General features: G+C 42.1%; 1 protein-coding gene across 1 annotated transcript in view; it reads right to left on the reverse strand.

The window, feature by feature from the left end:
- Positions 1–1,186: 1,186 nt before the first annotated feature.
- The window catches only part of THBS4 (thrombospondin 4), a 59,735-nt gene continuing 48,894 nt past the window's right edge, over positions 1,187–12,027 (reverse strand). Inside the window, exons 16-22 of the mRNA XM_073344118.2 lie at positions 10,582–10,775; positions 9,006–9,184; positions 8,574–8,622; positions 8,267–8,463; positions 7,149–7,321; positions 4,774–4,913; positions 1,187–1,395 (exon numbers count right to left, since the gene is read on the reverse strand). Coding sequence (XP_073200219.1) covers positions 1,334–1,395; positions 4,774–4,913; positions 7,149–7,321; positions 8,267–8,463; positions 8,574–8,622; positions 9,006–9,184; positions 10,582–10,775 — 994 coding nt within the window. The 3' untranslated portion in view covers positions 1,187–1,333. The remainder of the gene's footprint in view (positions 1,396–4,773; positions 4,914–7,148; positions 7,322–8,266; positions 8,464–8,573; positions 8,623–9,005; positions 9,185–10,581; positions 10,776–12,027) is intronic.

Here is a 12,027-nt window from a genome sequence, read left to right on the forward strand (position 1 = left end):
TCTTCAACAAAAAAACTTCAAAAACAGACTCCAGCGAGAGACTGCTGAATTGGAATTAATTTGCAAACTGGACACCATTAAAATTAGGCTTGAATAAAGACTGGGAGTGGATGTGTCATTACACAAAGTAAAACTATTTCCCCATGTTTATTCTTCCCCGCTACTGTTCCTCACACGTTCTTTTCAACTGCTGGAAATGGCCCATCTTGATTATCACTACAAAAAGTTTGTTTTCTCTCCTGCTGGTAATAGCTCACCTTACCTGATCGCTCTCATTATAGTGTGTATGGTAACACCCGTTGTTTCATGTTCTCTGTATGTATAAATAGCTTCTTACTATATGTTCCATTCTATGCATCCGATGAAGTGGGCTGTAGCCCATGAAAGCTTATGCTCAAATAAATTTGTTAGTCTCTAAGGTGCCACAAGTACCCCTGTTCTTTTTGCGGATACAGACTAACATGGCTGCTACTCTGAAACCTCTCTTAATGCTGTTTTGAAGATTTTCCAAAGTGACACTCAAATAGGCCAGTGCAGCTCCTTTTAAGAACAGACTATTCTACGTGCTGATTTGTACTCTGAACAGACACAGACAAGCACTGAATGTTTAACTACACAAATGACTTCCGCAGATGGAGCATGCAAGTAAGAAGATATGTGATTAACACTGCTTGCCAGGAATTTTGGAGAACTGAAGAGCTAGAGCCTTAGGCCATGCCCCATTGTTAGCAGAATTAGTTTCAGACATTTCTGTGAGTAGACAGCTGGATTTTCATGGATGAAATTAGAAGGAAAAGTTAGACTAAATCAGAAACAATTCTCAGACTAGCCCATTAGGGAGTGGTCTGGAATAGTCCAGGGGAAAGGATGGGACCCTTTCCTTGCTCACTAAAGACACTAAAAACTAGACTGGAAAAGAGCGTGAGAAGAGCTACCCATGGAGAACAAACCTGCTGTGACAGGAACATAGACTAGATGACCTAAGAGTTTGTGTCAAACTTGGACTTCTACAACTCTGAGAACCACTGATCATTTCATGCTGGTTGCATCCTTTGTTTTATGTGAGCGCGCACATGAAGTAGGCGTCCCAGTTCATAGCCAAGCGTTTGAAAATTGCTTGGCCTGCTGCCTCATGGAGTTTAATTTAAAAAGACAGTGACGCCCCTGTCTATTTTAATCATCTTTTTATTTTCATATTTACACGAAGTCTGACAGTTATATCAACCACAACAAGCTGCAGTGTGCACTCTTGCCCCCCCCCCTCAAAAAATCATATAAGGATTTAAAGTATTGCTTTACTGTTTGAAATAGCAACATCAGTTTGCTTTCTGTGTTAAATATCTCCACCTCCAAGCTGCTGAGCTTGAAATTCCTGAAAGTCCTCAGGGATGGTGTCTGAAAACAAGAAAATAAGCAAAGGTTAGTCTTGTTCCTGGGTAGCTGATGAGTGTTTAGAACTAGAGCAGTGTGGATAACTGGGAACGAATAACTTATTGGCTAAATAATGCTGCTTTTTCTAATCCGAATTGCCTCTCAGCAGAATGTGGAAGTCCCGAGCTGAATTTTTAATATGCTGAATCATTTCTATGAATAACTTTTGAGCTGCAGACCATTCAAGAATTGGGCACATTATCCCTTTGCACTGTGTGGAATGCACAAGAGTGATTGGTTGTGTAACAAACCACAGCAGGGAAAATAGCGAATTTTATAACTGAACAAGCAACTCCCAATTTCCTGCCTGTGATGATTCAAGCTGAAGGTATTTGTGGGCTAATAAAGGCTGAGCAGCCAAATGAGCTGGTTGTGGCAATGGAGTGGAACCAAAATACACTCTCTCCAAGTCAGCTGAACATTCACGAGCAGTTTTTTTTTCTACTGTTTGCCCCAAGTCATGAAGAATATGTCTCTCTCCTGGTTTTAAATACCATGCCAGATTTATCAGTCTGTGGCCACTGAGAGCGAGGGAGGGAGTGGGTTAAAAGTCCTTGAAGTTGACAGTGTCAATTTCTAAATCACATTTGTCTGAAAATGTCCTATTACAAACTGCACCTGAATGACTGAACAGGAAAAGACAAGAAGGCAACAATTTCTTTGTTTTTGTTTACTCTGTGCCTTTGTCAGAACTTCGCCGGTTCAGCTGCACGGCTTCCTGCAGCCAGCCAGCGTCCCCTGTTTGGGTGGGCTTTTCACACGGCTACAGGCACAGGACCCATTAAAACAATATAAAATCTTTAAAACCTGGCACGTCAATGGTGCCAAAATCACTGTAGTTCGTTTGGTTGGAAATTGACTCGTTTTCAAGTGAACAGTGTCCCCTTAAACCCTTGTGCCAAATCCCCTGGCTTCTCACTTGAAGCTCCTGGGAGCTGGTGCAAAAGCCTCCGAGGCACATAGCTGAACGAGCAGCCAGAGGTACTCGGCTGTACGGGGCTTCAGACCCATGCCTTGACCTAAGCCTTCAAAAATCATGAGTCAACCACAAATTTGGCTTAAGAATTGGGGGGAAGGCGGGCTTTTGATTTGCCATCTGTATTTTTTTAAGTGTTTAGGATTTACTTGGACAACGGATTCAAGTTTTGATCTGAAACTGTGAGGGCTAGACCGAAACTCTTTCATTTTTTAATTTTTAAATGAAAGCTGAGATCATTTGATTCCAGCAACTGGGGCGTGAAGAAAGTATTGTGAGAAGAGTGTTACAATTGTGAGAGTTGGCAATGCTGCTATTTCCATAAGGGAAAGTCCTGCTGAATATGTGGAGATAGTGCTTTTGCTATGGAAGAGTCAGTGATGTAGCTTGGGAAGCAGGCCTGTTGCCAAGCAGAGCCAGTCGGTTTTGAACCATTTTTCTAAAAGTGCTAAAGCTGGGGGGTGGGGGGAGAATGCTTTCTGGGAAAAATCACACTTCTAATCTTAACAACTCTCACTTCATGAAGGGGCCAATTACACTTGCCATCCTGGGTCTTTCGCTTGAATCACAACATTTCTGATAGGTTTCAGGGTAACAGCCGTGTTAGTCTGTATTTGCAAAAAGAAAAGGAGTACTTGTGGCACCTTAGAGACTAACCAATTTATTTGAGCATGAGCTTTCGTGAGCTACAGCTCACTTCATCAGATGCATACCGTGGAAACTGCAGCAGACTTTATATATACACAGAGAATATGAAACAATACCTCCTCCCAACCCACTGTCCTGCTGGTAATAGCTTATCTAAAGTGATCATCAGGTTGGGCCATTTCCAGCACAAATCCAGGTTTTCTCACCCTCCACCCCCCCCCCCCCCCACACACACACACAAATTCACTCTCCTGCTGGTGATGTCATTGAAACTAGAGGCAGAGCAGTTGCAGAAAGGCCAGCAGCTCTGAGAGCCCTGCTTCACCTATTCTAAGCTGGCAACTCTCATTAAACATGCAACATTTCACCTTGGCACTAGTTCTGGGCTGGAGACTTGGATTTAAATGTTTAATTCCACAAAATGTAAGTTACTAGCTCAGTCAGCCAGTATTGCAGTGAGCAAATACTGACTGGCTTTTCTTCAGTACATGGGGGGGACTATACCAGGGGACTGTTTGGTCAGGCCGAGATTGAGTCTGAGAAGAGAGAAGTGATTCGCAAAAAGAAAAGGAGTACTTGTGGCACCTTGGAGACTAACCAATTTATCTGAGCATAAGCTTTCGTGAGCTACAGCTCACTTCATCGGATGCATCCGCTGAAGTGAGCTGTAGCTCACGAAAGCTTATGCTCAGATAAATTGGTTAGTCTCTAAGGTGCCACAAGTACTCCTTTTCTTTTTGTGAATACAGACTAACACGGCTGTTACTCTGAGAGAAGTGATTGTGTTCCACTGATGAGTTGATATGACAGAAATAGCCTCATGTGAACAATTCCTCCAGAAGAATTTCATGCAATAAGGAAAGGGTGTACTCATTATCTAACGGGGAAGTACAGCTGTGTGCACAAAGTACATGGGAGCACCAGGGCAGCGTGGTGGTTTAGGCGAGGTTGGGGGGATGCAGCCCAGGATTGTGTTTTTTGTAAAGTGTGCCCAAGTTTTATGATGTATTGTGTTACTGTTTTAAAATTAATTCAGAGATTTTCATGCCAACTTACTACGTTGGAGATCTGAGTTCAGCTAGAAGGAGCCCTGGCCAAAACTGAAGAGGTGTAAAATGTCTAAATTCTGTCTGCAGATGAGCGTTCCTTCTCAGCTGTGGTGCCAGGCATCATGCGGAGGAAGCTCATAGCTATAACTGTAAAGACCGGTACAAGAAACTGCCTTCCACTAACTGATTTGAGCAGCAGCAGTTTGGCTGGAGTGTGGGTTGGCTAACATCCCATACAATGGATGTATGAGTGAATGCAATGTGTACTGGGGGACATAATATTTAATTGACCGAGGACAGCGCCTCATTTGCTGTATGGTTAGCTCTGAGGTGGTGGTCATTTGGTCTTTTAGTAACATTTCTAATTGCACCTACTTGGTGTCGTTAGCATGCTCCATATAAGGGCAGGACTATGCTGGCAGATTACATGTATATTGCAGATCAGGAGCAACAGAGCAGCTGAGCTGCTTATTCTACCTCTGGCAAGACGCGATCCATACTAAGGCCGGTGTCAGGCACAATGTTTCACAGATTCATTTGCTGGTGAAAAGGAAGGCTGCAAGTTGTTTGGTTTTTTGTTTGTTTTTTTTAAAAAGAGCCCAAACTACTTCTCTAATACAGTAAGTCATTTGATAATCATGAGCTGAGTCGCTCTAAGAGAAATGTTACCATTGCAGCGATATTTCAGGTTGGACCAAATAATGTTTTCCTGAGAGAAGCAGAAAACACCAAGTCTTCCTCCACGCATGGTAGTGTCCACAGTTACTCCAGAATCTGCCACCAGTTGAGAACCTTCATAAAATCTTGCCCTTCAGAATAAAACAAATGCAACCCCTGTCAGCGCTCAGATAGCCACTGTTGCTTTGCAAAAGTGTTTTTAATATCTATCTTTCTTCTACCTTGTGACAAGCTCCTTAGACTGGTCTCAGGACCATACCACCATCAACTTGAAGAGAAACCAGAGTTATAACTCTCAGCTGTGATAGGGCTGTGCCCGTGGGGAAGAGAAGGGGCAGAGTTGCTCCAAATTAGGCTAGCTTCTAACAGCCCCGTAGGAGGCCTTGCGCTAGCTGGGGATCACTGGGGATCATTGTACGTTCTGACCACAGCAGGGTAAGGTGTTCGGTTTTGTGCAATTAGAAAGTTGGCAACCCTACATGCCCACTCTCATCCCAGCATGCTCCCCACACTGGGGGAGTCAGTTGGCTATGCTAGCTCCATACCAGCTGCACCAAACGTTCAGCTGTGTACTTACCTGTAAATATCAGTATTTATTATTGAAATGATGGTGGTGCCCACTGGGACCCAATCAGGATCAGGGCTCCATGGTGCTAAGAGCTGTACAAACACATATGGAAATACAGATACCTTCCCCAAGAGTTTCCTTGTTATAAAACCATTATAAAAAGGAATGATTTACCATCCTTGATTTTTGTTTATTTGGGTGTTTTCAAAAATAGCACAGCTGGTGAATTTTAGTTTATCAATTCTCCTGGGCTATTTTGGCTTTTGTGCCTATTCCTAGGCCTTGCTGAAGTCTCCGAGAAATGCGCGATGCTACATAGTCCACAGGGCTGCTATACTTAGTCAAAACATACGGTAGTGAGTTATGGTCCAAGCGTTGGCTCAGACTTTCACTTTTGGTTCTGAAGGCCCTTGTTCTCGAAGGATTAAATAAGACTCGCTTTATCCGCTCCTTTGGTGTCTGAGGATTTTTAACTGGAGTTACTAAAAAGAGAGTGCGTGGCTGTATACTCAGCATGCTCTGAAAGGCAGGGAGCTGCAAAAACTGTGATGAATCTTGAAGTTTATTAAATCCTTTGCCCTATTCAGCTTACTTGAAAAACAGCGCAAATATGCAATTGGTCTGATGGGGCCAAGGAGCAGGGCCGTGTGCACTTGGGTTTTTTTTTTCATATAATACTTTTAGATCCTACTTCTATTGACTTGAATGTTCCAAGATCAAACCCCTGATCCTGAATGATGATTTCTTGTTAAAATGCTTTCTCATTTTTGTCTTTTTGCCCTTCTTAGATATTAACAAAATAGAATGCCCTGTTTCTTTAGGAGACCTACACCTCTCCATGGATGTCAGCCAAAGCCAACATTGCTCATATTACATCTGTAAATCCCGATCTATTGAAAAACAGATTAAAAATCAAGAGCAATTTGTAAAGGCTTCTCGCTGACTGAATCATAGTCTTAGAACTGGCTCAACATCTCTTTTGCCTTTTAATATTTAAAAAGGTGACTGCAGTAATGGCCTCACTACTTCCAGACTTTGTTCAAAGAGTGTGAATTCCACCATCACGACTACTTGTCTTGCCCCTGGCAATTTGTAAACATCATAGGGACAAGAAGAACTTCTATGCTAACATACACTCAGAGAACATATTGAGGTCATATCTCATATAGACAAGGTTAGTTGAAGAAGAGTTCTGTATGTAAGCTTGAAAGCTTGTCTCTCTCAGCAGCAGAAGTTGGTCAAATAAAAGATATTACCTAACCCATCTTGTCTCTCTAATGTCCTGGGACCAACACAGCTACACGAACACTGCTTATAGCGTGTGTGTGTGTGTGTATATATGTATACATATATAATCATGCTGTGCTAATTACTGATACTGTTCTGTTTTACATCTTTACGCTTTCTGTGGGGCCAGCTTTGGTTGATTAGTTCTGTTACTTGTTACACAGGGTGTTGTGGATAAATTATCACAGTTTATATGTACATATTCCACGGGATAAACATTAAGGAATATTTATACAGAAGTCAAATAACTGTGAAATGTTAAGACTTGAATGTGTTTCTAGAAGTGGTGTCACTGGTATTTTCAAAAACTTTTAAAGCAAAACCAGGCACAATAGCAATGTCTGTCTTTAGCAGCTACAAAGCCCAGAGACATTTGACAATACTTGTAATTATATGGGGTTTGGTTTTTCTAAAAAACAAAAACACCCCACCCTAACTAGAATTTCACAAATATAAAAAATATAATAACTGCTCTTTAGCTCTACAAAGGTTTAAACAAGCCAGTCCCTACCTGATGTATCCAACCTGGGGTCTGTGCTGCAAGAACCATCGATAAGAGACTTTATCTTTCCAACCTACATTTCTGGGGTCTTTCCAAAGCAGTCTGACTTGGTCATTAGTGTCCCCAGTATGCCAGAGTGAATTCCTGAGGTGTTCGCCAGGGCCAGTCTTGGATTTAACAGCCTAGACAAATATGGCATTGTTTAGAAAGTGAACAAAGAAAATTTTCCCTTTAAGCATTAGACCAGGAGCTCTCACTTTTCATAGTGTGGATCACATCTTACTAGAAGACTTGCCTTCTGCACACCTCCCCTCCCATCCATGAGCTCATGACATCCCTGTGCCAATTGTAGACACTGCTTACAAGGAGAAATTAAAGTATTTAATATTTGCTGTCTTTTCATTAAGCAGCTAGGAACAAGGAGGAGCCAGCAGCATGTGCCAGAAGGTCTCAATGGGCAACTAGTCAGTGTGCCATGGACCACATTTGGGGAAGTTCTGCTTTAGACAAACACACAGCCTCTTTAAAATGGTCCCTTTAGGCCATCACCAGTGAATTGAATGAGATCTGTGTCCAGGTTTGATTTTATGTATTTATTCTAATTAAAAGGGCCCATTTCAACTCTAGGGCAACCGATGAAAACTGCCTCATAAATTTTTAATGAGCATTGATTGGCACACACATTTTGGTAGATTCAAATTATCCTCTGCATTTCCATACGCTTATTAGAGTACTCGTAGCATCTTAGAGACTAACACATTTATTTGAGCATAAGCTTTCGTGAGCTATAGCTCACTTCATCAGATCCATCCGATGAAGTGAGCTGTAGCTCACGAAAGCTTATGCTCAAATAAATTTGTTAGTCTTTAAGGTGCCACAAGTCCTCCTTTTCTTTTTGCCAATACAGACTAACATGTCTGCTACTCTGGAAGTTATTAGAGTGATGCACATATGCAAGGTACCACTCTGATATTAAATTAACCTTTCCTTTAGGAAAGAGCTGGTGGTCCCCAGCAATGGTGGGAGAATAGCATAGGCATTATATGGCCAACTCCTTGTATGCTTGGATAGCCGTTGCACAGAGAACACTGAGCCACCAAATTTGATGATGTTACTTAGCCCAGTACCTTAAGCTGAATGCCAGGCTCTGCAACAGCTCTGAATGGAGTTGCTTGCCAGTAAGTCTGTTCTGTCTGCTTCCACATTACCACATAAAAACTGGAACTGTCTTGGTAACCAAAAATAAAGCCAGCATAGTCATCATCCGTCACCGTGTTCACATGAAAGGTGCCTTCAAAGTCAACCCCATTGAAAGCTGTGTAGCCTAGGAGCAATGGATAGACACTGTGTGAAGACCAATCATTGGCAGAAAACTTGACCACATGCCAAAAGCTTTTCTATTGCAAAACATGAGTACAAAAATGGTCTCCATACCAACTGCGAGGCCAGGATCACTGTTCATGGTCTGTACAATCTCCATACCCTGAGAGGGGAAATTTAATTATGTTATTGAGGCGTAATAAACAATAGGGTGATACTGCAACTGCTACAATGAGATGTTCCACAGCTCTACATCGGCCTCATGCTGGCCCTCTGTGCAGCAGTGAAGTTCTCCCGGAATAAGCTTTCTGTGTTTGTAATTATTTTAGCCCAAGTGTTGTGTGTAACTTCAAACTTAGTTGCACACTTTTTCAAAAATATCCTTTCCTTTTGGCTTTTAGCAAGCATCAGTTGATTGTAATGCTTTAGCAAAGAAATGACAGATTCTGATAAGCTCAGCACAGGTTGGGTTGTTTTTGTTTTTTTTTTATTTTGTTTTGTAATTATTTGTTTCTGACAGCTAAAAGGTGTTGAATGTATTTTTACCTGGTTCAGAACCATCCAGTTAGGATCAATCTGAGCATCACCTTCGGGATCCAGGACCACAGTTTGATAAGCCCTGAAATCTGTGAGGGTGATCTCAGCATTCTCAGGGCAAATATCAATTCGATCAATTACTGTGTCCTGGTCAAAATCCGATTCACATATATCACCAACTCCATCACCTGAATGCATCAATGAAACAAAAGGGGAATTATCTACAACCACCTTAGTCTTAACCATTGGAACAAACTACCAAAGGAAGTAGTTGATTCTCCATCTCTTGATGTCTTAAAATCAAGACTGGTTGCCTTTCTGGAAGATATACTTTAGCCATACACAAGTTATTGATCTAAGAGTCCCTTCTCACCTTAAAATTTATGGCGGCAAAGGAACCTACAGAAAGTGCTTGAAACTTACAGCAAATTTGACAGGTGCAATAGGTGTTTTTTTAAGGTTTAACAAACGCACCATTCGCTGTACTCAGATCTGACATGGCTAACAGATCAAGCAAAATTCAGAATACAAGTGTATAGCACTTTTGTTGGACTAAAATTAATACCACATAATGAGACACAAAATGACTGTCTTTTGCCACTTGTAAGCAAAGATTTGACAGCACAGTTCCACACTAAGTTCTCAAATGACCAAGACACCATTGTTTTTAGAAATTCTTGTATAGGTATATTTTCTAGTTAAGTATAAAAATACAAATATCCAAATTAACGAATAAAGTATATTCCATGATGCATTCTCCTTGCTTTGTAAACCATTTAGTCATTTGCTTGTTTGCAAGATTCAGTAAGGTGCAAGGAGTACCCTCAATCACTAATGTGAAGTAGAGAGATTTTACAGTATTGGCTTGTTTTTAAGATTGTTTTGTATCATTGTTATGGTGAAAACTGAAAAATCTTCCAGGGATATTTTACAAGTTAGTTGGTTTAAGAAAAACAGAGACAGACAGATGATTTTACAGTTTTGTGCTGAGTCACAGGGATCCTAATGTGAGTCTGTCTTTCACATCTGAATAAATTTGGTGAATTTAAATTGTTCATGAAAGTGAGAGCCAAGGGCCAAATTCTAGCCTCTGCTAGTACCTCTATGCCATTCCAGCAGCATGAAGGGCATTGAGTGCCCCTGGAGGGAATTCCTCAAAGGTAGGGGCATGCTGGAGAAGAAGGGGGATGTCAAAGGTGTGACAGCAGCAGCTTACAGGCAGCCAAGGAAGGCTTCTGTAAGTCAGAGTGATCCCTGGGCTGCCCAGCCCGCAGAGTAGCCTAAAATCTGGGAGGCCCAAAGATGGCTTAAAGCTTCTCCCCACCCCAGCTGCGCCTGCTTGAGAGATGCAGCACAGAATGTGGCCCAGAGTATGGGACAGAGCCATTGGTTGCTGCTACTCGTAATATGTGTCAGTCCTGACTTGTACATAACAGGGCTCCCTCCTGTACAAAAGAAAAATCTACCTTTAGACTTTGGACAACAGGGGCTTATGTGAACTTGGTTCCCCTTGGTGAGAACATGCTGCCTTACAGTAAGTGTACTGCATGTTCACTAACTGCATAGGTGGGTAGAACAGACTTACTGTTGTCATCTTCCTGTCCTGGGTTGGGAACCAGTCTGCAGTTATCAGGACCCGGGGGCATGAGGTCTGGAATCCCATCATTATCATCATCATCGTCACACTCGTCACCCAGCCCATCCTTATCAGTGTCCAGCTGGGAGCTGTTAATGACTGTGGGACAGTTGTCTGTGCTGTCCTGGTGTCCATCTCCGTCACTATGAATTCAAACAAAACAACAAACCACACAAAACACACACACAAAGAATCAGCTCTTCTCCCCAGACTAGAGCACAACAGCTAATCAATCATGAAATACAAAGTATAGTTGATGCCATCGGATGGATCCTGATGCCAGCACATGTAATGAAAGGAAAACTCTCACAAGGACCGTGAAATGAGATATCTGGGACCGTGAAAATTGCTCATAGTTAATCTGGTTATAGTGAAGCTTCAGTTTTTGAATGTGAGGACACGGAGTACAGGAAGTGGTTACGTGCCTGGCTTCTCCTTGCCATGGTTTAGCAACACTGCTTTTTGACAAATATTTTGAGGTACAAACATTTTGTGACCGGGGGTTCCTGATGGGCCTAGTCCATGGTACTCAGCACTGACAGGTGTTTTGGGAAATGTCCATACAGCAGCAGCCCTGCATTGAGGCCTAGCTAAACTGATACAGCTGCATCACTAGTAGTTAGGTTTGGCAGGATTTGATTTTTTTTTTTAATCAATGTTTATTTTTAAGCCTTTTCTAATTTTTAATCAATTTAAATGTTCGCTGTTTTGCCAAATTATGGGGAGGAGGCTGCATTCTCCAGGCAGAGCAGAGATCCCCCTACACCTGACCCTGGCAGTGTCCTTGCCTCAGAGGCTCCCTCTTCTTAAAATTAACACATGGTAAATCACGGGGTTTGGGGGAGGGTGGGAAGGGGAAGCAGAGGAACTGCCCTCCAGCCATATCTAAATGGTACCAGCTCCAGCTCAGTTAATGCCCATATTACAACATGAAGGCGGGAATCTACTAAACTTCTCAAGCAGCATTTATCTGACTTTCCATATCTGTAAATTGCTATTGTTATCGATGGAAATATTTTGTTCAGGGATTGTGTGTGTTCGGTGAAATCAACATTTACCAACCTTTACCAATAAAAATCTTCCAAACCTATTTGTGGCTTCCTGACTGTGGTGTAGTGAAATCACCATAAGCTACAATGGCTCAGTCAGACTCCTTCTGAAGACCTTACCTCAGGTACTGCAACCAATTTGTATAACCCATGCTGGTGAAGCACCTAGGGCTGCTGTTGTGTAGGGGTAGAGGGTGTTGCAAACTCAAGGCATTCCAGCAATTTTTTTTCCCCCCAATACCTTTTTGCCTAGAGTAGCCAGAGCCACAGTGAAGTGCAGTGAGAGTCAGGATTAGCTGCAACGTTTATCAACGGACAGTCATGACTTGTCTTCGCTGCTAAAAAA

The sequence above is a fragment of the Lepidochelys kempii genome, chromosome 5 (genome assembly GCF_965140285.1).
Source record: "Lepidochelys kempii isolate rLepKem1 chromosome 5, rLepKem1.hap1, whole genome shotgun sequence".
Lineage (NCBI taxonomy): Eukaryota > Metazoa > Chordata > Testudines > Cheloniidae > Lepidochelys > Lepidochelys kempii.